This window comes from Coregonus lavaretus, assembly GCF_964263955.1.
Source record: "Coregonus lavaretus genome assembly, chromosome: 40".
Classification (NCBI taxonomy): Eukaryota; Metazoa; Chordata; class Actinopteri; order Salmoniformes; family Salmonidae; genus Coregonus; species Coregonus lavaretus.
The window spans coordinates 6147586-6172440 of record NC_140027.1 but is presented as its reverse complement, the minus strand read 5'-3'; the positions used below and the strand labels follow the sequence as shown (position 1 = coordinate 6172440).

Here is a 24855-nt window from a genome sequence, read left to right as displayed (position 1 = left end):
AGACATGACGACCACTGCAGAAATCAGGGAGATCAGTAGTAGTACCATTCATCAAACGCCTGCTTCTCACAGAGCTGTATTTCTCCTCTGATGGAAAAGAGAGGGGGCCAGAGGGAGGAGAGAGAGTGCACACGAGAGAGAGAAGAAGGAGAGAGAGAGCGAAAAAGCCATGCAGACTCCGAACCTAGACGAGAGAGAGGGGGGATGAAAGAGAAAGGGAGAGAAATAGAGGAGGGAAAAAGTGAAACAGCGGTATAGCGAGAGAGGTGAGCTGGTGAGAAAGAAATACAATAAGATAAAGATAGAAAGGATGAGATTTCAGTCCTGCCCAATCAATGGTGAGTTATGTGTAAAGTGCTTCTGTGGAGCCCTGTGGTGCTGTGCTAGATCTAAAGCCAAGGCTAAAGGGAACAGAGATCCCTCCTAAAGGCCAGTTACATCAAACCCCACTAATTTAAAAGCTCAGACAGTGCAACTGCTGCTACAGCTGGCTCTAGACACTAATTGGGTACAGAGAAGTAAAGGCTGCCCTGCTGTCAACACCATCACATACACTCTGATTCTGAGTTGGCTGAAGTTGCCCCATATACACTGATCTGAGATTTACATTTACATTTTAGTTAAGATCAGTTAAGAGTTTCTTCCAAATGGCCAAAGTTAGGATTAGGAAGTGTAAACTGGTCCTAGATCTGTCCTTATAGACAACTTCTACCCCGAGCTGATTCTGAATATGTTAAACCATCACAGACCTCAATGTGAGATAGCATGATAGCCGCATAACCATCCATTCAGATGACTGCCCTATGGCAGATAATAACTGAGTAATGGGACTTAATTTGACATACTATTACCCCCCCGGAATACCACGTCCAGAATATTGCATTCCTTCCCGTCCCTCCTGGAGGGTCGTTCCATCCTTTCTGCTCACCGCCACAGAAAAATTGAAATATTCTCATCTCATTTTCACTTTTTTTTACTTCTAAAAACTAATGATGGATAATGACGATGTTCCATATTTTCCATTGGCTTGGAGAGAAAAAGTCCCTCAAAATCAGGTCAAACTAGGGCTGGAGTTTTCTATATCCTCACTAGGGGCAAATTGGCCCATTTTGGTGCAGCCAGGGTTGAAATTAAATTGAGTGGGATGAGCAGTTGATTTTACTAAGAGGAAATACAGCTCCTTCTCTTGCTTTCCCATTATTTCTCTCTCTCTCTCTCTCTCTCTCTCTCTCTCTCTCTCTCTCTCTCTCTCTGTCTCTGTCTCTGTCTCTGTCTCTGTCTCTGTCTCTGTCTCTGTCTCTCTCTCTGTCTCTCTCTCTCTCTCTGTCTCTCTCTCTCTCTCTCTCTCTCTCTCTCTCTCTCTCTCTCTCTCTCTCTCTCTCTCTCTCTCTCTCTCTCTCTCTCTCTCTCTCTCTCTCTCTCTGTCTCTGTCTCTGTCTCTGTCTCTGTCTCTGTCTCTGTCTCTGTCTCTGTCTCTGTCTCTCTCTGTCTCTCTCTGTCTCTCTCTCTCCGCTCTCTCTCTCTCTCTCTCTCTCTGTATCTCTCTCTGTATCTCTCTCTCTCTCTGTCTCTCTCTCTGTCTCTGTCTCTGTCTCTGTCTCTGTCTCTGTCTCTCTCTCTCTCTCTGTCTCTCTCTGTCTCTGTCTCTCTGTCTCTCTCTCTCTCTCTCTCTCTCTGTCTCTGTCTCTGTCTCTGTCTCTCTCTCTCTCTCTCTCTCTCTCTCTCTCTCTCTCTCTCTCTCTCTCTCTCTCTCTCTCTCTCTCTCTCTCTCTCTCTCTCTCTCTCTCTCTCTCTCGCTCTCTGTCTCTCTCTCTCTCTCGTCAAGCTGCTTTATTGGCATGAAAAACATTGCGTCAATATTGCCAAAGCAACAATATATACAATACACATTGTAATAAAATAATAAATAATAACAAATAATAATAAAAAATGGTAGTAAATAATAATAAATAAATAACAACAATAAAATGGTAACAGTCAATAGTATAAATATAATAAATATACAAATCTTAAATATGGAAAATGAAACTATAACTAACTTATAACTAAATAACTGTCATCTTCACCATTATATCAGTACTACAACTACCATCATCAATACTACCACTACTACCACCACCATCATTAAACTGCCATCATTACCATTACCACCCATACCAATACTATTTGGAATGATAAACAACAATAATAATGATAATAACAATAATAGCAATAACAATAATAATATGTACGTTACTATTTATTATGCAGATGTTATTATTCAGTGTCCCTCAGGCTATGGCAGGCAAATACATATTTGGCTGCAAGAGGAGCCATAGCTCCTTCGCCCATGAGTATTTTTAGTTTTTCCTCTGGGTTTAATAAGTTAAAATTTGGAATAAATCTAGTCATTTCTGTGAATAATGAATCTCTTTGTGAGGAATATTTATCACAGTAAAGGAGAAAGTGCATTTCTGTTTCTACCTCCCCTGTCGTGCAGTGACCACATATACGCTCCTCTTTGGGTAGCCATGTCTTTTTATGTCTGCTGGTTTCTATTGCCAATTGATGGTCACTCAGCCTGTACTTGGGAAGGATCTGTCTCTGCTTCGTATCTCTTACAGAGTAGAGATAATCAGCCGATTCATATTCTCTGTTTAGGGTCAGATAGCAATTTAGTCGGCTTTGGGATTTTGTTTCGTTTTTCCAATGTTGTAAATATGAGTCCTTTGATTGGTTCATGATTTTGTTCATTGGAATTCTTTCTTTTGGAGCAGTGCTGGTGTCAGCTTGGTTGGTTAGGTCCAACACCAGCTGACTGAGAGGGCTCGTTTCTGGGCTCAGCTCTTGGGTTTGAAGTGCTTTAAATTGCAGACTTGAATTTGAATTTCTCTCTCTCTCTCTCTCTCTCTCTCTCTCTCTCTCTCTCTCTCTCTCTCTCTCTCTCTCTCTCTCTCTCTCTCTCTGTCTCTGTCTCTGTCTCTGTCTCTGTCTCTGTCTCTCTCTCACTCTCTCTCTCTCTCTCTTTTTTATTCAAACTCTGTCTGTGTGTCTCTGTCTTTCTTTCACTCTCTATTTCCCTATTTATCTCTCTCAATCTTTTTATCTCTGTTGTTCGTGCAGCTAACTGAGGAGGCTGTAATTGAATCATATGAGATGAAGATGCAGAACGTAATGGCAGTTGCTTTTGTAATAGATTGGTGCTGTAATGACTCTCTCCTCTCTCCACTCTTTAGATAACCTAAGAGGGACATTAACATGTTTACCACGTTGGATGTATCTGTCCGTGTCAGAATGTGCTGTGTGAAATATCTAATGACCCAGAGTTTTTCCTGCTCATGCTCGTGTTCAGGAATAACTCCCGTCCCCCTAGTAATAGAATACCAAGGTGTATTGTATGTTGTGCCTGTTCTTCACCAATATATTACCAAATACATAGTGTGAATGTTGAATCTCTCTCTGTCTCTCTGTCTCTCTCTCTCTCTCTGTCTCTCTCTCTCTCTCTGTCTCTCTCTCTCTCTCTCTCTCTCTCTCTCTCTCTCTCTCTCTCTCTCTCTCTCTCTCTCTCTCTCTCGCTCTCGCTCTCGCTCTCGCTCTCTCTCTCTCTCTCTTACTCTCTCCTTCTCTCTCTCTGCTCTCCCTTATTAACTCTGTCCAGATCTCAACTTCTTTCTGCATTAAACCTAACTGTGTGCCTGTTCCACCACCATCCCTATACTTGCTAGCTAAAGTACATAGCGGTTTCCACAAATCTTTCATCCTCACCCTAGGCTTGTTCACCAGTTGTGTGTCTACAGGGGATTCTAGAGGGCTTACCTCAGCCCGGTCCCCCAGGCCAGTATAAATCCACTCCCCAACCAGTCCACTCTTTTATACATCACCCTCTCTACATCACCAATCAATATATTATAATTATCACTCTTGTGTTTGTGCACTGCCCTGTCAGCAGCTGAGCTGTGTGTGTGTGTATCTGCACATGTATCTGCACATGCATATATACAGTGGGGGAAAAAAGTATTTAGTCAAATCAAATCAAATCAAATTTTATTGGTCACATGCGCCGAATACAACAGGTGCAGACATTACAGTGAAATGCTTACTTACAGCCCTTAACCAACAGTGCATTTATTTTAAACAAAAAAAGTAAGAATAAAACAACAACAAAAAAGTGTTGAGAAAAAAAGAGCAGAAGTAAAATAAAGTGACAGTAGGGAGGCTATATATACAGTAAAATAAAGTGACAGTAGGGAGGCTATATATACAGGGGGGTACCGTTGCATAGTCAATGTGCGGGGGCACCGGCTAGTTGAGGTAGTTGAGGTAATATGTACATGTGGGTAGAGTTAAAGTGACTATGCATAAATACTTAACAGAGTAGCAGCAGCGTAAAAAGGATGGGGTGGGGGGGCAGTGCAAATAGTCCGGGTAGCCATGATTAGCTGTTCAGGAGTCTTATGGCTTGGGGGTAGAAGCTGTTGAGAAGTCTTTTGGACCTAGACTTGGCACTCCGGTACCGCTTGCCGTGCGGTAGCAGAGAGAACAGTCTATGACTAGGGTGGCTGGAGTCTTTGACAATTTTGAGGGCCTTCCTCTGACACCGCCTGGTATAGAGGTCCTGGATGGCAGGGAGCTTTGCCCCAGTGATGTACTGGGCCGTACGCACTACCCTCTGTAGTGCCTTGCGGTCAGAGGCCAAGCAGTTGCCATACCAGGCGGTGATGCAACCAGTCAGGATGCTCTCGATGGTGCAGCTGTAGAATTTTTTGAGGATCTGAGGACCCATGCCAAATCTTTTTAGTCTCCTGAGGGGGAATAGGCTTTGTCGTGCCCTCTTCACGACTGTCTTGGTGTGTTTGGACCATGATAGTTCGTTGGTGATGTGGACACCAAGGAACTTGAAGCTCTCAACCTGTTCCACTACAGCCCCGTCGATGAGAATGGGGGCGTGCTCAGTCCTCTTTTTTTTCCTGTAGTCCACAATCATCTCCTTTGTCTTGGTCACGTTGAGGGAGAGGTTGTTGTCCTGGCACCACACGGCCAGATCTCTGACCTCCTCCCTATAGGCTGTCTCATCGTTGTCGGTGATCAGGCCTACCACTGTTGTGTCGTCGGCAAACTTAATGATGGTGTTGGAGTCGTGCCAGCCACCAATTGTGCATGTTCTCCCACTTAAAAAGATGAGAGAGGCCTGTAATTTTCATCATAGGTACACGTCAACTATGACAGACAAAATGAGAAAAAAAATCCTGAAAATCACATTGTAGGATTTTTTATGAATTTATTTGCAACTTATGGTGGAATATAAGTATTTGGTCAATAACAAAAGTTTCTCAATACTTTGTTATATACCCTTTGTTGGCAATGACACAGGTCAAAAGTTTTCTGTAAGTCTTCACAAGGTTTTCACACACTGTTGCTGGTATTTTGGCCCATTCCTCCATGCAGATCTCCTCTAGAGCAGTGATGTTTTGGGGCTGTTGCTGGGCAACACAAACTTTCAACTCCCTCCAAAGATTTTCTATGGGGTTGAGATCTGGAGACTGGCTAGGCCACTCCAGTACCTTGAAATGCTTCTTACGAAGCCACTCCTTCGTTGCCCGGGCGGTGTGTTTGGGATCATTGTCATGCTGAAAGACCCAGCCACGTTTCATCTTCAATGCCCTTGCTGATGGAAGGAGGTTTTCACTCAAAATCTCACGATACATGGCCCCATTCATTCTTTCCTTTACACGGATCAGTCGTCCTGGTCCCTTTGCAGAAAAACAGCCCCAAAGCATGATGTTTCCTTCCACCCCCATGCTTCACAGTAGGTATGGTGTTCTTTGGATGCAACTCAGCATTCTTTGTCCTCCAAACACGACGAGTTGAGTTTTTACCAAAAAGTTATATTTTGGTTTCATCTGACCATATGACATTCTCCCAATCCTCTTCTGGATCATCCAAATGCACTCTAGCAAACTTCAGACGGGCCTGGACATGTACTGGCTTAAGCAGGGGGACACATTTTACATTTACATTTTAGTCATTTAGCAGACGCTCTTATCCAGAGCGACTTACAGTTAGTGAATACATATTTTTTTTATACTGGCCCCCCGTGGGAATCGAACCCACAACCCTGGCGTTGCAAACGCCATGCTCTATCAACTGAGCTACATCCCTGCCGGCCATTCCCTCCCCTACCCTGGACGACGCTGGGCCAATTGTGCGCCGCCCATGAGTCTCCCGGTCGCGGCCAGCGGCGACAGAGCCTGGATACGAACCAGGATCTCTAGTGGCACAGTTAGCACTGCGATGCAGTGCCTTAAGACCACTGCGCCACTCTGCAGTGCCAGACACATCTGGCACTGCAGGATTTGAGTTCCTGGCGGCGTAGTGTGTTACTATGGTAGGCTTTGTTACTTTGGTCCCAGCTCTCTGCAGGTCATTCACTAGGTCCCCCCGTGTGGTTCTGGGATTTTTGCTCACCGTTCTTGTGATCATTTTGACCCCACGGGGTGAGATCTTGCGTGGAGCCCCAGATCGAGGGAGATTATCAGTGGTCTTGTATGTCTTCCATTTCCTAATAATTGCTCCCACAGTTGATTTCTTCAAACCAAGCTGCTTACCTATTGCAGATTCAGTCTTCCCAGCCTGATGCAGGTCTACAATTTTGTTTCTGGTGTCCTTTGACAGCTCTTTGGTCTTGGCCATAGTGGAGTTTGGAGTGTGACTGTTTGAGGTTGTGGACAGGTGTCTTTTTTACTGATAACAAGTTCAAACAGGTGCCATTAATACAGGTAACGAGTGGAGGACAGAGGAGCCTCTTAAAGAATAAGTTACAGGTCTGTGAGAGCCAGAAATCTGCTTTTTTCTAGGTGACCAAATACTTATTTTCCACCATAATTTGCAAATAAATTCATAAAAAATCATACAATGTGATTTTCTGGATTTTTTTCTTCTCAATTTGTCTGTCATAGTTGACGTGTACCTATGATGAAAATTACAGGCCTCTCTCATCTTTTTAAGTGGGAGAACTTGCACAATTGGTGGCTGACTAATTACTTTTTTTCCCCACTGTACACCTGTGTGTGTGTGTGTGTGTGTGTGTGTGTGTTCTCTCCTCTTTGGCTCCCTTCACAACCAATGGAGAGGCTTATTCATCATGATTTAAGGGGAATTCTAGTGATACAACTGTATTTGCTGACGTGTTAAACAGTGCTTAGCCAAAGTGGAGACAAAGCAGAAGCAGGATCATTATAGATGGATGCATATGCAGGAGGATCGCTGAGCTCAGTCAGAACAGTCTCCCTCTCTCTGTCTCAGTGTATCAGGGCTCTCATTAGTAAGCTGTCAGAGGAGAGAGAGAAGAAGTCTGTGTGTGGAGGAGGAGTGTTGGAGGGGTGAGACAGAGTGTAGAAAAGCGAGAGAGAATCACATGCCCAGAGGCCCGACCGGAACCCCAGCAGGCGAGAAAGATGTCTCTTTAACTTTTTCCTTTCCATCTCACCCTCTTTCTACCTCTACATCCCTGCCCCCCATCCCTCTCTCTCTCTCCACCTCACTTGCCGTCAGCATTAATCCCCCCAATTTGTCTTATTTCCATCGCTCTTTCTCGATGACGTGGATGTCGATTAAGGCAGCCCCCCGCACCTCTCTGATTCAGAGGGCTTGGGTTAAATGCATTCAGTTGTGCAACTGACTAGGTATCCCCCGTTCCCTTTTCCCCTCTCTTTCTCTCTTTCTCTCTGTATTGCTGTCTCCACCATTCTCATTCTCTCCTCCCTCCCCCTCTTTCTCTCCCCCTCTCTGTTACTCTAGGAACCAGGCAGACAGTGTATCCCTTCACTCACTCTGACAGAGGAGGCGGAGTAGGTTGTCCCTCTCTTTCCTCTTTTCCTCACTTTGATTCATCAAGCGCTCCTCTCTTCCTCCTCTGGCTGGATTTAATGGCTCTAGCAGCTCCCTTATCTCACACACACTGCCATGGCTCAGAGCTGGGATTTACTGGATGTTTGGGGCTGTGTGAGAAATACACACACACTTGAGAGTAGTGAGATACACACATGCATCCACTCACACACATAAACATACACGCATGCACAGCTGCACACACATACATACACACACACACACACACACACACACACACACACACACACACACCATAAACTAGTACTAATTAGCAGCATGTCATTTCACTGATTTGTTACACAACATCCCGTTTCATCACACCCTCCATCAGGGGAGTAAAGACAGCAAATCAGCAATCAGACACTCAAACCATCCATGTAATCATCTAATCATCTGCTCCAGCATACGCCTGATTGCCCCTATAGGGCCTACGTGTGTGTGTGTGCGTGAGAGAGAGAGGGAACACACGATAAACATACGCAAGTGCACACACATACACACACACACAAGTCTGGCTGTGACAGGGCTTTAATGTATGTATATACATTAAAGCCCTGTATACCACAGTGCTGTCACAGCCAGACTTTCATGCCCCCCCCCCCCCTTCCTTCCTCCATTCCTCCCCCTCTTCGTGACCCTGTCCTCTAGTCAGCCGAGGGGACGATATGACAGCCTGCTGACAGGCCTGATGGGAGCGCCCTTCGCCCCTCGCCCCTGCTGCTACTCACACATGCACACACACAGACACAGTCACTCACACAAACAGTCACACACACACATACACACACTCTCTCTCTCATACACACACACACACATGCACACCCATGACTCATTTCATTTCCCTGAGCTGCTGTCACTGCGGAGGAGACCCTTCACCCTGCACAGACGCTTAGCCAGCTGACAACCTCACACACACAGCTGGACACACACACATTCCCCGTATCCCTTTCTTCTCTGAGTACAGAGGAGAGAGAGAGAGAGAGAGAAAGAGAGAGAGAGAGAGAGAGCAACCCCCATCTTAATTCACATAATGTAGATATTATCCAAAATGTTACATGTACTTTCTCACAGAATAATGATCAGCATCAGTGCACTTCTCTATATTACCCCTATATCTGTATTCACCAAAGCCTAACTCACCTTATTCACATAGGTCCACTATGTGGCCACAGTGTGCGTTCATAGGGGCTGGCTGATTGGACGCCAGCCCAGAGACAAGGAGGACGCTGGGGAATTGGGCACCTTTGTGCCCCTGTGTGTCATTGGGCGTGTGTGTCCTGGCCCCCTGCCATTTCATTTTAAACGAGAGCGTTTGTTTCCCTCGCGTGTCGTAACTCAAACCACATGCCTACCAACATGCCCGCTCTACACAAACAACACTGGCAATGACAGTCATTCACTGTGCCACCCTGGGATCATAATGGTTATGGGTAAGGGGGTCTGGAATCATAAAGGATATGGGTAAGGGTTCACCCAATTTCCCAATTTAGTTAAGAGTTCTTCGCGCTAGGAGAGGTTAAATTGGCCAACAGAGAACAGCACAGGGCTTTGTAAAAACCCATGCTCGGGCCAGTAACTAATGCAATTTCATCTGGGAGGAGTTCTTTTTTAGTCGTGATGGGGCAGAAGGGTGTGGTAGGGGGAGGGAGGAGGAGGATGGGAGGGGATAAATTAATCAAATTACTCCCTCGTTTTCCTCTCGTTTCCTCTCTTGCACGATTCTGACAACACTAGTCACGCAGCGGTGGCGTTGACGGGCTGAACGGCTGCCAAGAAAGGAGGGAATATAATAAGAAAAAAAGCTAGGCTTTATAAATAAAAAACAAGTATTAAAGTGATGGCTAACAACGTTGAATGGATTGCATTGGTTTGCATTGGTTCTGAGGGCAGTTAGTGTTAGCGTGATTAGCGCAACGGCGGCCATTTTTTCTCCGTCACACGTCTCCAGTTTCCCAGGTGGTTACGGATGGGAGATATCAGAGACAGATAGCCATCTTAGGGCAAACAAAAGCTTGATTGAAGTCCTGCGGAGCGCAATGAGAAAGGATCACAGGTCTGGAGCCAAGAGGAGCCGTTTCTCAATGCATTGTGGATGTGTCATATTATGATATTCATATTATGATATATGATATTCATCATTAACAGTTTGTTCAGGTTTGACCAATAATGCAGACGATAGGAAATGGAATCAGAGTGTTATGCAGGATTTATTTGATTCATAAATCATCTAGTTTGATTGAGGCCCGCCGCCCTCACACGCTGTCTGCTCTGCTTCCTGTAAATCTCCCATTATGTGTCCCAAATGGTATCCTATTCCCTTTAGAGTGCACTACTTTTGACCCGGGCCCATAGGGCTCTGGTCAAAAGTAGTGCACAATGTAGGGAATACGGTGCCATTTGGGATGCAGACCCTGTATTTCCTATGCCACTTACTTAGCGTCTGATGTGCTGCGATGTTTTCACCTAATACTTTAAATGTTGAGGCAATACCACTCAAAGGGAGAGGCATACAATTTCAAGGTGACGTCTGAAGACAGTCAAAGTGAAATGTTTTCTGCAATGTTTTGTCTTTTATTCCCAGGTGCAGATGCTTATTAACTCAGACCATAGCCATCAGATATTTTATACACTACCAGTGAAAAGTTTGGACACACCTACTCATTACGAAAAAAAATTACATTGTAGAATAATAGTGAAGACATCAAAACTATGAAATAACACTAATGGAATCATGTAGTAACCAAAAAAAGTGTTAAACCAATCAAAATATATTAAATATTTGAGATTCTTCAAATAGCCACCCTTTGCTTTGATGAAAGCTTTGCACACTCTTGGCATTCTCTCAACCAGCTTCATCGAGTAGTCACCTGGAATGCATTTCTTAAAAGTTAATTTGTGGAGCCAATGCGTTTGAGCCAATCAGTTATGTTGTGACAAGGTAGGGGGGTATACAGAAGATAACCCTATTTGGTAAAAGACCAAGTCCATATTATGGCAAGAACAGCTCAAATAAGCAAAGAGAAACGAGAGTCCATCATTACTTTAAGACATGAAGGTCAGTCAATACGGTCATTTTCAAGAACTTTGAAAGTTTCTTCAAGTGCAGTTGCAAAAACCATCAAGCGCTATGATGAAACTGGGTCTCATGAGGACCGCCACAGTAATGGAAGACCCAGAAGTACCTCTGCTGCAGAGGATACGTTCATTAGAGTTACCAGCCTCAGAAATTGCAGCCCAAATAAATGCTTCACAGAGTTCAAGTAACAGACACATCTCAACATCAATTGTTCAGAGGGGACTTTGTGAATCAGGCCTTCATGGTCGAATTGCTGCAAAGAAACCACTACTAAAGGACACCAATAACAAGAAGAGACCTGCACACACACACACTGTAAACACACACACAGCCTTCCCCCACACAAACAGCCGCCCCCAACACACACCACACAGTATGTTCAACAAAGTGTACCTTGCTACATACAGACGCGCCTATAGGACTCAGTACTACCAGCCATATATAATGTATTATTAAAGCTTAAAGCTTATGCTCTTTCATGTCTTAATGCTTTACAGTAAAAGCCTCCCCTAGAGAGTTCCATTAGGCTCATACTCAAAAAAATATATATACATACAGTACAGTTTATTTTTATACATACAGTACTGCAGGAATGTTGTGTTTGATTGTCAGCACAGTAAAGAATTGTATGTTTTTTTGGGGGGGGTTGTTGTGTGAAGTGGGCTACATGGGAGTATGAGTGATGTGAAGGACAGAGAGAGTTGGGGGATATGTTGGTTGGATGGGGAGTGGGATTCTTGATGGGAGAAGGGCTCAAACATGCCAGTCAGGGCCGTGGGTGAAGAGGTGGAGGAGGGAGACAGTGGCAGCTTGTCTATGGTGAAACCTCCTTCAGAATTCCCATCAAATTGCAGAGGCATACACACACGCACATGCACACACACACACACACACACACACACACACAAACACACACACACAGACGTCAGCCACCCTTATCTCCTCTCACTCTCAAGGATGAGAGTCAGACATAGACTTACAGTATTAGACGAACAGCCTCTCCTCTTTCTAACAAGTGCTCTCAGAACTATATCTACTGTATAACAGGATCTCGAGATAGTAGGTTATAGACAGTAGAACAGCATCCTGTCTCACTCCATACAAACGTCCCTCTCATAATAATAAATAATAAGCCATTTAGCAGACGCTTTTATCCAAAGCGACTTACAGTCATGCGTGCATATTTTTTTTTGTGTATGGGTGGTCCCGGGGATCGAACCCACTACCTTGGTGTTACAAGCACCATGCTCTACCAGCCGAGCTACAGAGGACCATCCCAACACGTGACATGCTGTTAGGCTGTACATTGTGTGAGAGGCTTGTTGAAGGCTTCAGTGTTTATAGTATATTCAACAGTGGTGTCTTTTAGTCTGTAGAGAAATAGATGAGCTAGCCAGAGGAACATGTTGTGTCTATATCGTGTGTGTGTTTCGGTAATAAGTGTGTGTGTGTATGTGTGTCTGTGTGTGTGTGTGTAGTGTTCACTGTCTGAGCTCCAAAACACACATGCATGGGGACACACTGTCTCTCTCTCTTTCTCTCTCTCTTTCTCTTTCTCTCTCTCTCTCCCTTTCTCTCCTTCATTCTAGCGTTGTGATTGTTACTTAAAATTAGTTTGTGTTTTATTTGCTCGTATTACAGTATGCGGTCATTCATATCAACTTCCTTTTCCAAATGCACTTATTGTAAGTCCCTCAGGATAAGAGGGTCTGCTCGAATCAAATATAAAACGTGCGTTCTGTAGAGAGAGGAAATTGACTGTAGCCCACCTTTACCACCATGTCCATTAGCCTTGTGTCTCCATCTGTCACAGTTGGCCAACACACACACATGCTCACCGAGACCACTCACAGGTCAGGTATCAAATAGGGACTCAGTTGGCACGGTAACTCCAAGGTTTTAGCCAATCGATGCGAAAGAAAATGGAGTCAAGTGTGGGGAGTGAAAGCAGACAGCCCTGTGGTCTCAGGAGTGGTCTCTACTTCTTCCTCTTCTAGTAGGAGGACATTTATACAGTGTAAATTGATGAGTGAAAATACATGAGAAACATAGGAAAGGGAGAATCCTTCTGCCTACTGGGGTATAGTAGAAATCAGTGAAGGCAAGGGTTTTGGGTTGCAGTAGATTCCTTTTATTTTTTGATGGTAAGGAGTTTGGAATGTTGTGGGGGAATCAACTGTGGAGAGAATAATGTGTGTGAGAGACACACACACTGACACACAGACGTAGACCGCACACACACACACACACACACACACACACACACATACACACACACTCACACACACACACACACACACACTGACACACAGATGTAGACCACACACACATACACACACACACACACACACACACACACACTGACACACAGATGTAGACCACACACACACACACACACACACACACACACTGACACACAGATGTAGACCACACACACACACACACACACACACACACTGACACACACATTCTCTCTCTCACAGGCTCCAGCTGTCACTCACTCTTCCTTAATAATGCAAAAACACGAAACCATCCACTGGCAGGGAGTCTCTCTGCATCTCTCTCTCTCTCTGATACACACTCCTCTTTCGTCCTCTCCCTCTCTCTTCTCATCTCTGAAACTGACATATTTCTCCCCAGTCAGTGCCCCTTTGACCGTTTGATGTGTAGATCTCGCTCTTTTTTTGACGCTGTTGTCCACTCACTGTTCTAACCATCTGCTACTCACTGTTCTAACCATCTGGTGCTTCACCCTCATCATCAATTATCTAGTTGTTTGATTTATGTTTTATTGTGTTTCTCTATTGCTCTGTGGCTTACAAGCGGCTTCAACGTTTGTCTTGTCATAGTACACTAATGAGATGGTGGTTTATTCAAAGTGACTTACAGTGAATGCAGTACAGAACCAAAGGTGTTTTGACCTGACCAGGATTGACTTTTGACCCTACAGTCCAGGGCACAGTGTTTCCTGGTCAGGGTTGTGGTGACCTGGTTCTAAGTATACAACAGGTCCCCATGCAGGCATCAAACAGGGCAGCAGGTAGCCTTACGGTTAAAGCTGGTTTGAATCCCTGAGCTGACAAGGTGAAAGATTGGTCGATGTGCCCTTGAGCAAGGCACTTAAGCCTAATTTTCTCCAGGGGTCGCCGTACTACTATGGCTGACCCTGTAAAACAACACATTTCACTGCACCTATCCGTATGTGACAATAACACATTTTTATCTCTTAACCTTCTCCAACCAACTGATCCATGGAAATCATAGTTAATGTAACCTCTGCTCTGTCTGTGTGCTGTGTGTTTGAACCATACAGTAGTTAATGTAACCTCTGCTCTGTGTTTGAACCATACAGTAGTTAATGTAACCTCTGCTCTGTGTGTTTGAACCATACAGTAGTTCATGTAACCTCTGCTCTGTGTGTTTGAACCATACAGTAGTTATTGTAACCTCTGCTCTGTGTGTTTGAACCATACAGTAGTTCATGTAACCTCTGCTCTGTGTGTTTCTGTCTAATAGGTTTCTCGGGGTGCCCCCAGGCAGAGGGAGCTGCCCCCTGACAGGACCTCTGCCCTTTGACCTCATCTACACAGACTACCACGGCATGCAGCAGATGAAGCAGCACATGGGGCTCTCGCTCAAGAGACACAAGTAAGTTTCTGTCTCTCTGTGTGTGTGTGTGTGTGTGTGTGTGTGTGTGTGTGTGTGTGTGTGTGTGTGTGTGTGTGTGTGTGTGTGTGTGTGTGTGCACGCGCGTGTACGTGTCAGTGTGTATAATATACATGTGTCAGTGTGTTGGCATAGCTAAGGTTTACGGCCTGTGTTTATGAGTCCATTATGGCTGCTTATTAGGTACACTGCTACTGACGTGTCTCTCTGCTCGTAACTCACACAGTTAGTTTATAGGTCAGTAAAACATCTCTGTCTCAGGCCAGACTGTCAGTCCTGTCTATTCCTATGATGGAAGGGGAGGGGGAGGCATCAATACAGAAGGACAGCACCACAGCAGTAACAATACACTCTCTCCATCCACTGAGAATTACATGACAGGTCTTCCTTTTGAAGTCCACACACGCATAAATGCGTTCAGAGAAACACACAAACACATACACATACACAAAAAAACACACATACTAGTACTTTTCATACTTTTTAACTGCATTGTTAGGAAAGGGCTGGTAAGTAAGCATTTCATGGTGACGTCTACACTTGTTGTATTCGGCGCATGTGAGAAATAAACATGTATTTGATTTGACACACACGTTTAGAGGCACACACACACACACATACAGATACACACACACATGTTCAGTACCATCTATCTGACACACACCATTGGCAGATTTTCCTGTTTCTATCAGGGACTTTTCTGCTCGGCAACAAATAGCACCAACTAGAACGCATATTGACAGCACAACGCCCATACCAGCCCATCTTCTATATACAGTATGCACCAGCCCAGCTGTCAACAGCTTATAATTACTGTTGTACTGGTTGGGTTTTGCTGTGAGGTTAACTATCGATCGTAGCGAGGTGCTGAGAGAACGATGGAGCGAGATAGAGGGGAAGAAAGATAGAGGGAGAGGGGGAGAGTGCAAATGGAAGAGTGGCAGGCCTCTTGACTCAAACTGGCACCAGATAACAGCCGATGCCCAAGCCATGTATTTTTTAAATCCAATTATGAATGAGGGATGAGAGAGTTTTGGTATGCGTGCGTGTGTGTATGCATTTTGGCATGAGGTAAGAGCACGATAAGTGGGCCCGATGCTCCAGTTAAATTATCCCAGCAGCTCTCTCTGTGTGTGTATATGTATGTATACGTGCATGTGTGTGTGTGTGTTTGAGCGCAAGAGCATGGTGAGTGATCCCTGAAATCCACCCAGCAGCCTCTTTGGCTGTGTGTGTGTGTGTGTATGTGTGTGTGTGTGTGTATGTGTGTGTGTGTGTGTGTGTGTGTGTGACCAAACAACTTTGCTGATTTGTGTGTCCCCACAAGGTTAGTCGTAGAAGACTGTGTGTGTGTGTGTGTGTGTGTGTGTGTGTATGTGTGTATGTGTGTGTGTGTGTGTGTGACCAAACAACTTTGCCCAACTGGTCGTAATAGTTTGCTGAGGTCAGCACTAGCAGCCGCTCTCCCAGACAGTGAGTGGCTCAATGGTTATGGAGTCAAGTTGATTTCTGCCTACCCTAATCGGATGTGAGTTTTAGTGTTGTGAGGCAAAGCAGCACACGTCAATCTCTCCCGATCAATTGAGGGTTTGTGGTGTATAAACCAACTACATTTTTGAGTAATGTGTGATTTGAGGTTTCGAAAAGTAATTTATATCATCACTTTTTGAAAAGTAAGTCCTAAACATATTCAGATGTAGCTATGGTAAACAACCTTACTATTATTTAATGAGAACCGATATGTGAGCTCACATCATAAATCTCTCTGCAACACACAGCAAATGAACATCACTATGAAATGAACGACCAACTCACTATATGATACATGACATGTATAAAGCTCAGTATTGATTTGTAAGAAGAACATTCTCCAGAGCTTTCTTCCGCACGGTACATCATATGACAAAGCTATTATACTACAAACATTAATAATTTATCAGTCTAGTCCACAACTTATTGGAGCCTCGTACACTTTAAAGGATGAAGTAGCCTTTAGACACTGGATTTTCCCCTCCACTTTAACCCCAGATGTAGTACTTTACCCACAATCCTTAGAGGTTTTGTGAACAAGAATGAGATACGAGCCTTTTATCAGCCCTATCAGCTGAAAGGCATATCATTAATCAAGTGCAGAGCTCCTGGGCCCTTCAGTCTCTGTTTAATTACTTTAGTTTTAGATTGCTTCCAACGTCCAGATGCATTAATAATGCCTGGCCAGCCAATAAGCTAGTTTCCTGGGGGAGGGAGGGGGAGGTGTGTGTTTGTGTGTGTGTGCGCGCGTGCATGTGCGTGTGCCTGGGTGTGTGTGTGGGTTCACGGGAAGAAGAGGAGGGTCAATGATAGGAATGGGGCAGAGCTCTGGTAAAGATGCTGAAAGCTGATAGTGTGCAGCTTTAAATCACACACTGAACTGATAACGGGGGCTACGCTATTGATCACTATGTACGTGTAGAACATGGGGATGTGTGAAACATACTCGTCAGCCTGAAGTGTCCCCACTTGGGCCAGCTATCTTTTCGCAAGGCGCCAACTGGTAAGACACTTCAGGAGGGCCGTCATGTGTGCTGCAAGGTAGAGGTCCTGAGTTGGCGCCAGGAATGGGTAGAATCGGGAGGAAGTGGTACTCGCTAAGCAAGCAGTGTGACGTCCTTTACATACGCATGGTGAATGTACTGCTCTGATAGAGCAGAGCTAGAAGAGGACTACAAGGGTATACATGCACACAAACACACGTGCGCGCACACACACACAATGTTACGTAAGCACACACACTTACTCAGCAACCCAGGCCATTTCTCACCTCATAAACGGCTACTGGGAGCACTGATCACAGTATTTACAAACCACAGTTACCTTTTTCCCCTTTTTGACCCAGATAGTGTAATGTACACTGAGTGTACCAAACATTAGGAACACCTTTCATAATATTGAGTTGCATCCTCTTTTATAATAATAATACATAATAATAATATGCCATTTAGCAGACGCTTTTATCCAAAGCGACTTACAGTCATGTGCGCATACATTTTGTCTGTATCTGTGTGTGTCTGTATTTGTGTATGTCTGTATTTGTGTGTGTCTGTATTTGTATCTGTATCTGTGGCTGTCTGTGTTCTTATTTACATTTACATTTACGTCATTTAGCAGACGCTCTTATCCAGAGCGACTTAGAACAGCCTCAATTCGTCGGGGCATGGAAAGCTTTCCACAGGGATGCTGGCACAGGTTGACTCCAATGCTTCCCACAGTTGTGTCAAGTTGGCTGTATTTCCTTTGGGTGGTGGATTATTCTTGATACAGGAAACTGTTGAGTGTGAAAAACCCAGCAGCGTTGCAGTTCTTGACACACTCAAACCGGTGCTCCTGACACCTACTACCATACCCTGTTCAAAGGCATTTAAATCGTTGGTCTTGCCCATTCACCATCTGAATGTGTCACACCCTGACTTATGGGACTCTTGTATGTTGAGTCAGGGTGTGGAGATCTATGTTGCATGTTCTATGTTTAGTTCTAGTTGTTCTATTTCTATGTTTGGCCAGGTGTGATTCCCAATCAGAGACAGCTGTCGTTCGTTGTCTCTGATTGGGGATCATACTTAGGCAGCCTGTTTGCAATCATTAGCTGTGGGATCTTGTTCCGTGTAGAGGCTTGTTTTGTGTTTAGCCTGAGGACTTCACGTTACGTTGTTTTGTTATTTTGTTTGTGTGTTTATCGTTGTAATAAACATGTATGCATTTCACGCTGCGCCTTGGTCTGAACCGTCCTTCAACAAACGTGACAGAATGGCACGCATACACAATCCATGTCTCAATTGTCTCAAGGCTTAAACATCCTTCTTTAACCTGTCTCCTCCCCTTCATCTACACTGATTGAAGTGGATTTACAAGTGACATCAATAAGGGATCATAGCTTTCACCTGGATCCACCTGGTCAGTCTGTCATGGAAAGAGCAGGTGTTCTTAATAATTTTTGCACTATATTTATCTATGTCAGTGCTTTGTGATGTAGAACACATATTTATCTATGTCAGTGGTTTAAACATAAACGGGAACAGTGGTGGGTGACAGCCTCCCACCCTGTCTTCTCCTAGGGACCGTTCCCTCTACAAGCAGCAATTTAACCAAGATTAGTCCCCACTGATCCTCTGCTAGATATGCTACCAGATATTCCACCCAGTAACTCCCTCCTCCTTCTTCTCTCCATCCCTCCACACCTCCAGGGTAATCTTATCAGTTGCCGGAAAATTATCCCGTTTTGGAGACGATGAGGGAGAAAGAGAGGGATGGAGAAAGAGAGGGAGGGATGGAGGGAGGGAGGGAGGGATGGAGGGAGGGAGCGAGGCGGAACTGAAAGTTACATCTCTCATCAATGTTTCATGACACCCCTCTCTCTGTGAAAGCGGCCCCCTTGATTTACAGCTGCTCAAATAAGCGTGGCACTTTTTAAGACGCTCCGGTGCAGATGAGGTGCCGTCTTCAGACGCTCCCTTCGAGATATATCGCTGACGATCTAATTCTCTGTGTCACAGAAATACCTGCATCACCTTGTGCAGTATGGTAAAGATATTATGCCTACAATGAAATGTGTATAAATCATGTTTACGTGCTTGAAAATAGCCAATTAGCATCAAAACAACGCCTTGAATACACACACAGTAAACACTCTCCGAATATAGGCCTAGCAAGCTTTGCTGTCGTGTTGACACAATAACAACACAGTAATAACGTCCGAACAACGTTGCGGAACAATACCCAGTGATTACATGGTATGAGTCACAGTGCCCATGGTGTAGGCTGTTGTCTTAACGCAGTGAATATGATTTACTTAGAAATGGAGCCAGTGAATCTGGAACACAGTGTTAGAAGGGGAAGTTACACACACATACACACACACACACACACTGCTAAATCGTGACCACCACTGAAAGAAAAACCAACTCTGCCACCGCTGCTGAAAAAAATCCAAGGGAAACACTGCACACACTCTGTCAAGGGGGCCTTGGTGACAACTAGTCAGGAATACAGACGAGTTATGAGCTATACATGGAAATATAAGATTCTAACTTGCATTTTTTCTGGAAAATATGTTATCGATAGACTGCAGCTTTGCTTCAAGTGCTAATGTGTTTACTTGAAAAACTGAAACTGATTCTAGCATAACATTTCAGCGCTGTTTCAAATTAGGAGAAACCATGGGTCCATCCATCCATCCACACGCGCACACTGCTTGGTAGGTTCATGGCTCAGGGCAGATAGAGTGGGGGGCAATCCCACGGTAACGGAATTACGCTTTGACTCTGTTTTTTCACTTTCAAATGTATGCCAAACAAAAACCATTGATTTCAAAGTTTAACAAACTATACAGCTATGCAAAAACGATTGAGTGGAATAACTGTGCAGATGCAACCGTAATAAATATCTGCTCCGAATTAAGATTCAAAGATGTCTGCAGAAAAAATGGGGTGTCAGCTATGACATGATACCTTGAGTTTGAAAAAATCTATTTTTGTTATTGAAGTAAGTAAGTGAAGTGGATTTACACCCGGAAAACAGAATTACGGTAACGGAATTACATCCCTGATCTGTACTACACCAAAATGCATAATTATGGATATGATGTCATTCTCTGTTTCACAAGTTTGGACAGCACAGCACAGCAGAGCACAGTAGAGCACAGTAGATTATAGTACAATACAGTACAGTAGAGTACAGTACTGTATAGTTCAGTACAGTAGAGTACAGTGCAGTACAATGCAGCACAGCAGAGTAGAGTAGGGCAGAGTTCAATACAGTGCAGTAGAATACAGTACAGTACAGTACAGTAGAGTATAGTTCAGTAGAGTAGAGTACAGTACAATATAATGTACTCTACTGTACTATACTCTACTTTTCTTTACTGTACTGTATTGTACTGTACTACTGTATTGTATTGGACTGTACTCTACTGTGCTCTACTCACTGTACTGTACTCTATTGTACTGCACTATACTGTACTGTGCTATCCAAACTTGTGAAACATACGTCTATGATAGGTTCAGATTTGGTCCAGTCCGGTCCGTCCATGGATATTAACATCAAGGCCAGGGTGGCCTGACCAAATTTCATCTACATTTCAACGTCCATGGGTGAGGATACTGGTTAAAGTAAATGGAGGGAGAGGGGGCTCATGGGTAGGTGTCACTAAGAGCTGGGAGAGGTGACATTAACGAGAGAGAGAGAGAGAGAGAGAGAGAGAGAGAGAGAGAGAGAGAGAGAGAGAGAGAGAGAGAGAGAGAGAGAGAGAGAGAGAGAGAGAGAGAGAGAGAGATGCGCAGGGGTTGTCCAGACTCAGACTGTTTTAACACTCTTGGTTAGACCACCAGACAACAGAAAGACAAAGAAAGTTAACAGCTGAACATAACAGTATGCCAGTGGAAAGGAGAACAGTAGCAGGTGACCCAACTGAGGTTTGTGACTATTATGATTTCCTATTGCATCCAATTCAGTTGCAGTAATTCCATTATAGATTTTTGGGTAATTTTGGTAACCAAATTGAGTTTAATCACTTAATAATTCATAAACAAAATGTACATCAGTAAAATCACTATAACTAATTGGTATGTCTACCATTACTTGTTACTTCTGTGAACTCGCATTATCCTCCCGCCACATGAAGGAGAGAAATTAGAAAAATATCTTTAAAATATGTGGGTTGTTGGTAAAGGTATTACAATGTCACACCCTGAACTGTTTCACCTGTCTTGTGATTGTTCCCAACCCCCACCTCATGGCCTCAACCAGAGTGCAGCTGCAACGTTTCCTGGGGTTTGCTAATTTCCACCGTTGTTTCATCCGAGGTTACAGCACCCTTGCTTCCCCCCTCTCTGCACTCACCTCTCCAAAGGTTTCGTTCATATGTTCTCCAGCAGCTGGCCGTGCTTTCTTAGACCTCAAGCAGCGATTCACTTCAGCTCCCATCTTAATCCATCCGGACCCGTCCCATCAGTTCGTGGTGGAGGTTGACGCCTCGGACGTCGGAGTGTCACCTGTCACCCTGACTCCCGTCGGACCTTGGCTTTCGGCCGACAAAATTTTTGGTGTCACACCATAGTTCCTGACGTCTCCGCGTTCTTTGCCGCCTGCACTGTGTGCACGCAGAACAAGACTCCGCGGCGAGCTCCGGCTGGCCTCCTTCAACCACTCCCTGTTCCTCACCGCCCTTGATCCCATATATCCTTGGACTTCATCTCGGGTCTCCCTCCGTCAGAGGGCAACACCACCATCCTTACGGTGGTGGATAGGTTTTCCAAAGCCACCCATTTTATCCCTGTTCCTAAGTTGCCCTCATCTAAGGAGACGGCCCAGCTCATGTTGCAGCATGTCTTCCGGATCCATGGACTTCTGGTCGACATGATCTCTGATCATGGTCCTCAGTTCTCATCCCGGATCTGGAAGGCCGTTCTGCACCATCATTGGGTCGTCGGCCAGCCTGTTATCTGGTTTTCATCCCCAGTTGGAGCGAACCAATCAGGACCTGGAGACGACTCTTCGTTGCCTCGTCTCCACCAATCCCACCACCTGGAGCCAGCAACTCGTGTGGGTGGAATATGCCCGGAATATCAGCCCCAGTCTCATCGACGGCCATCTTGCATACACGGTGAGGCGCCTCCTGAGTGTTCAACCTCGAGGCAGGGGATTCCAGTACCTGGTTGACTGGGAAGGTTATGGCCCAGAGGAGAGGTGTTGGGTCCCCGCCAGGAATATCCTGGACCCAGCCCTCATCCACCTTCGACACCCCGGTCAACCAGGTATGTCCCAGGGTAGGACGCCAGGTGGTGATCTATTTCACCTGTCTTGTGATTGTCCCCAACCCCCACCAGGTGTCTCCCATTACCTCATGTACATATATATACCTGCATTTTCTGTTTGTCTGTTGCCAGTTCATCTTCTCCCGTCAAGTCCTACCTTTTCTAGTCTTCCCAGTTCTGACCTTTCTGCCTGTCCTGACCCTGATCCTGCCTGCCTGCCGTCCTGTACCTGCCTGACTCTGATTTGGATTATGACTCTTTGCCTGCCTTGACCTACCAATTTCCTTCCCCTTGTACTGTAATAAACTCTGAGACTCGTACTATCCGCCTCCTGTGTCTGCATCTGGGTCTTAGCTTGAGCCATGATACAAGGCACAAGGCAATATTTCTTAAACGTGCAGAAGGTAAACAATATCTCCAAAACTAAATATGCGTTTTGATATCAGTTGGCAGGGGTATTTATGTCAACATGTTTGTGTGTTGATGTATTTCGGATACCTTAAGACTTTTTCTGGTATATTTTCTAAGACCCCTTTTCCATCTGTTTATCCATAAATAAAAGCCTTTACTTATGTCTGATTTTTAAGATGGAAAATGGTTGAGAAATGTATCTATGCCATAATTTCCCCAAAATATAGACTCTTATCTTTCATTTGACACGCAATTTGATATGCTCCAATGAACTTCACATGTTGGTGCTCGTGGGTCCTTTTCGATGGAAATGCCCTGGGCACTCACAGGTCTTCAGGTCTTCTACTAATCCTCCCTGAGCTCAGACAGTGGCATAATTTAACACTCACTAGACTGGCAAAGCCCAGAGCAGAACTGTCAGTGCTTTCGAGTGTGTGTAGGGAATCAGTGAGTTACCATGAGTTACCATGTTACCATGTTTCTTTGATTCCAAGAGATAGTTTGGTGTTCACGGCGCAAATTTCCAAGTATACATTATTACCCCATTTCTCAGTATTCCCCATAGCCGTTACCTTACCAAGCAACTTCTAGCTCAATTACCTGCCCTTAAATTGCTGAGAGGGTAAACTGGGTTTTAATTCTGCTTATTTTACTTGGTTTTCCATCTCAGCTCCCAAAGAACACTTGGTAGCCTTTGGAACAACAGAAATGATTGCTACTCCTCTCCCATCAACAGAGCAACAGCTAGCTATTAACTTCTACTTAACTACTGTTCCATAGGGAGCTTTTGTCTCCATAGTGTTGATAGTATGTTCAGCCTTGTGTGTCTTGAAGACTGGTATTGATGGGATTGAACCATCGTTGCTTTTCTGTGTTCTCTCTTGACAGACACATACACAATGCTTGTCAAACAGACAAACAGCGCTTCTTAAACAGGCACACGCACACACGGAGACAGGGTGTCAAACAGACAAACAGACAAATACACACACACACACACACACATGACGTGCGGTACAGTGGATGAAAGGAAAAACCGATCAACCAACACCAAGTCCGTCTTCTATCCCTGTCTCTCCACTTGTGATTACGGCCTTTGAGAAAACACAAATGCTTTGGGGGACAAAGAGCGGTTGTGATGCATTGTGGCCATTATTGAAATAATAAATGCTGTCCAAAAATCTATTGTGATATGTAATTTATTTTATTATTTACATTCACACGAAACATTCATGTCAAAAACAAGCATTCAGAAGTCGGGCTTTAGCTGTTCTGACAAGTTCCATCAGTTTTCAGCATGTACAGATATGTAATTGATGATTAAATTAATCTCACATTTTATGCCAGTACCCACTTTTGACAGGAAATGTCAGTTGTGTAAATTGCTCTGTGGTGTCGTGTTAAAATGTGCTCCTCATTTCAGGTGCCACATCCGTGTGATTGACACCTTCGGGACAGAGCCGGCCTACAACCACGAGGACTACGCCACCCTGCACGGCTACAGGACCAACTGGGGCTACTGGAACCTCAACTCCAGACAGTACATGACTATGTTCCGTAAGTATACATCAATATGGATTATCACTCATTACTATTACAACACAATGGATGGTTGCAGAGACTATGATTAAAGGCACCATCTGTAAGATTTCCTAGTCTCAGATTGTTGATTCAGTATACCACAGTATTGGACACAAAAGTCAGCATTATACTATAGCGATTCAGGGGGAGGGGTGCGAGGGTTCGAGGCAAAGCACGACCCATGAAGCTGTCAGCAAACATTAGGTGTTTTGGGAAGAGGGCGTCAATTAGGACCTGAATAGAGCCATATGCTTTTTGGGGGCTCCAATGTTATTTGCTGTTGGAAAATGGCCTATTAAAAAGGTTAGTTCACTATTATTGAATACCAAGTCCCATACTACTGATGGGAGAGTTAGGAGGGAGTTAGGAGGGATCATTAGGCGGGATCGTTAGGAGGCCACAGTGATGGGAGAGTTAGGAGGGAGTTAGGAGGGATCGTTGGGAGGCCACAGTGATGGGAGAGTT

At 44.6% G+C, this 24855-nt stretch overlaps 1 protein-coding gene across 1 annotated transcript in view; it reads left to right on the top strand.

Moving 5' to 3' along the window:
- The window catches only part of LOC311113370 (alpha-1,6-mannosylglycoprotein 6-beta-N-acetylglucosaminyltransferase B-like), a gene marked incomplete at both ends in the record, with an annotated part of 119167 nt that overhangs the window by 63908 nt on the left and 30404 nt on the right, over positions 1 to 24855 (top strand). The window contains 2 exons of the mRNA XM_084156579.1: positions 14462 to 14593; positions 24233 to 24366. Coding sequence (XP_084012705.1) covers positions 14462 to 14593; positions 24233 to 24366 — 266 coding nt within the window. The remainder of the gene's footprint in view (positions 1 to 14461; positions 14594 to 24232; positions 24367 to 24855) is intronic.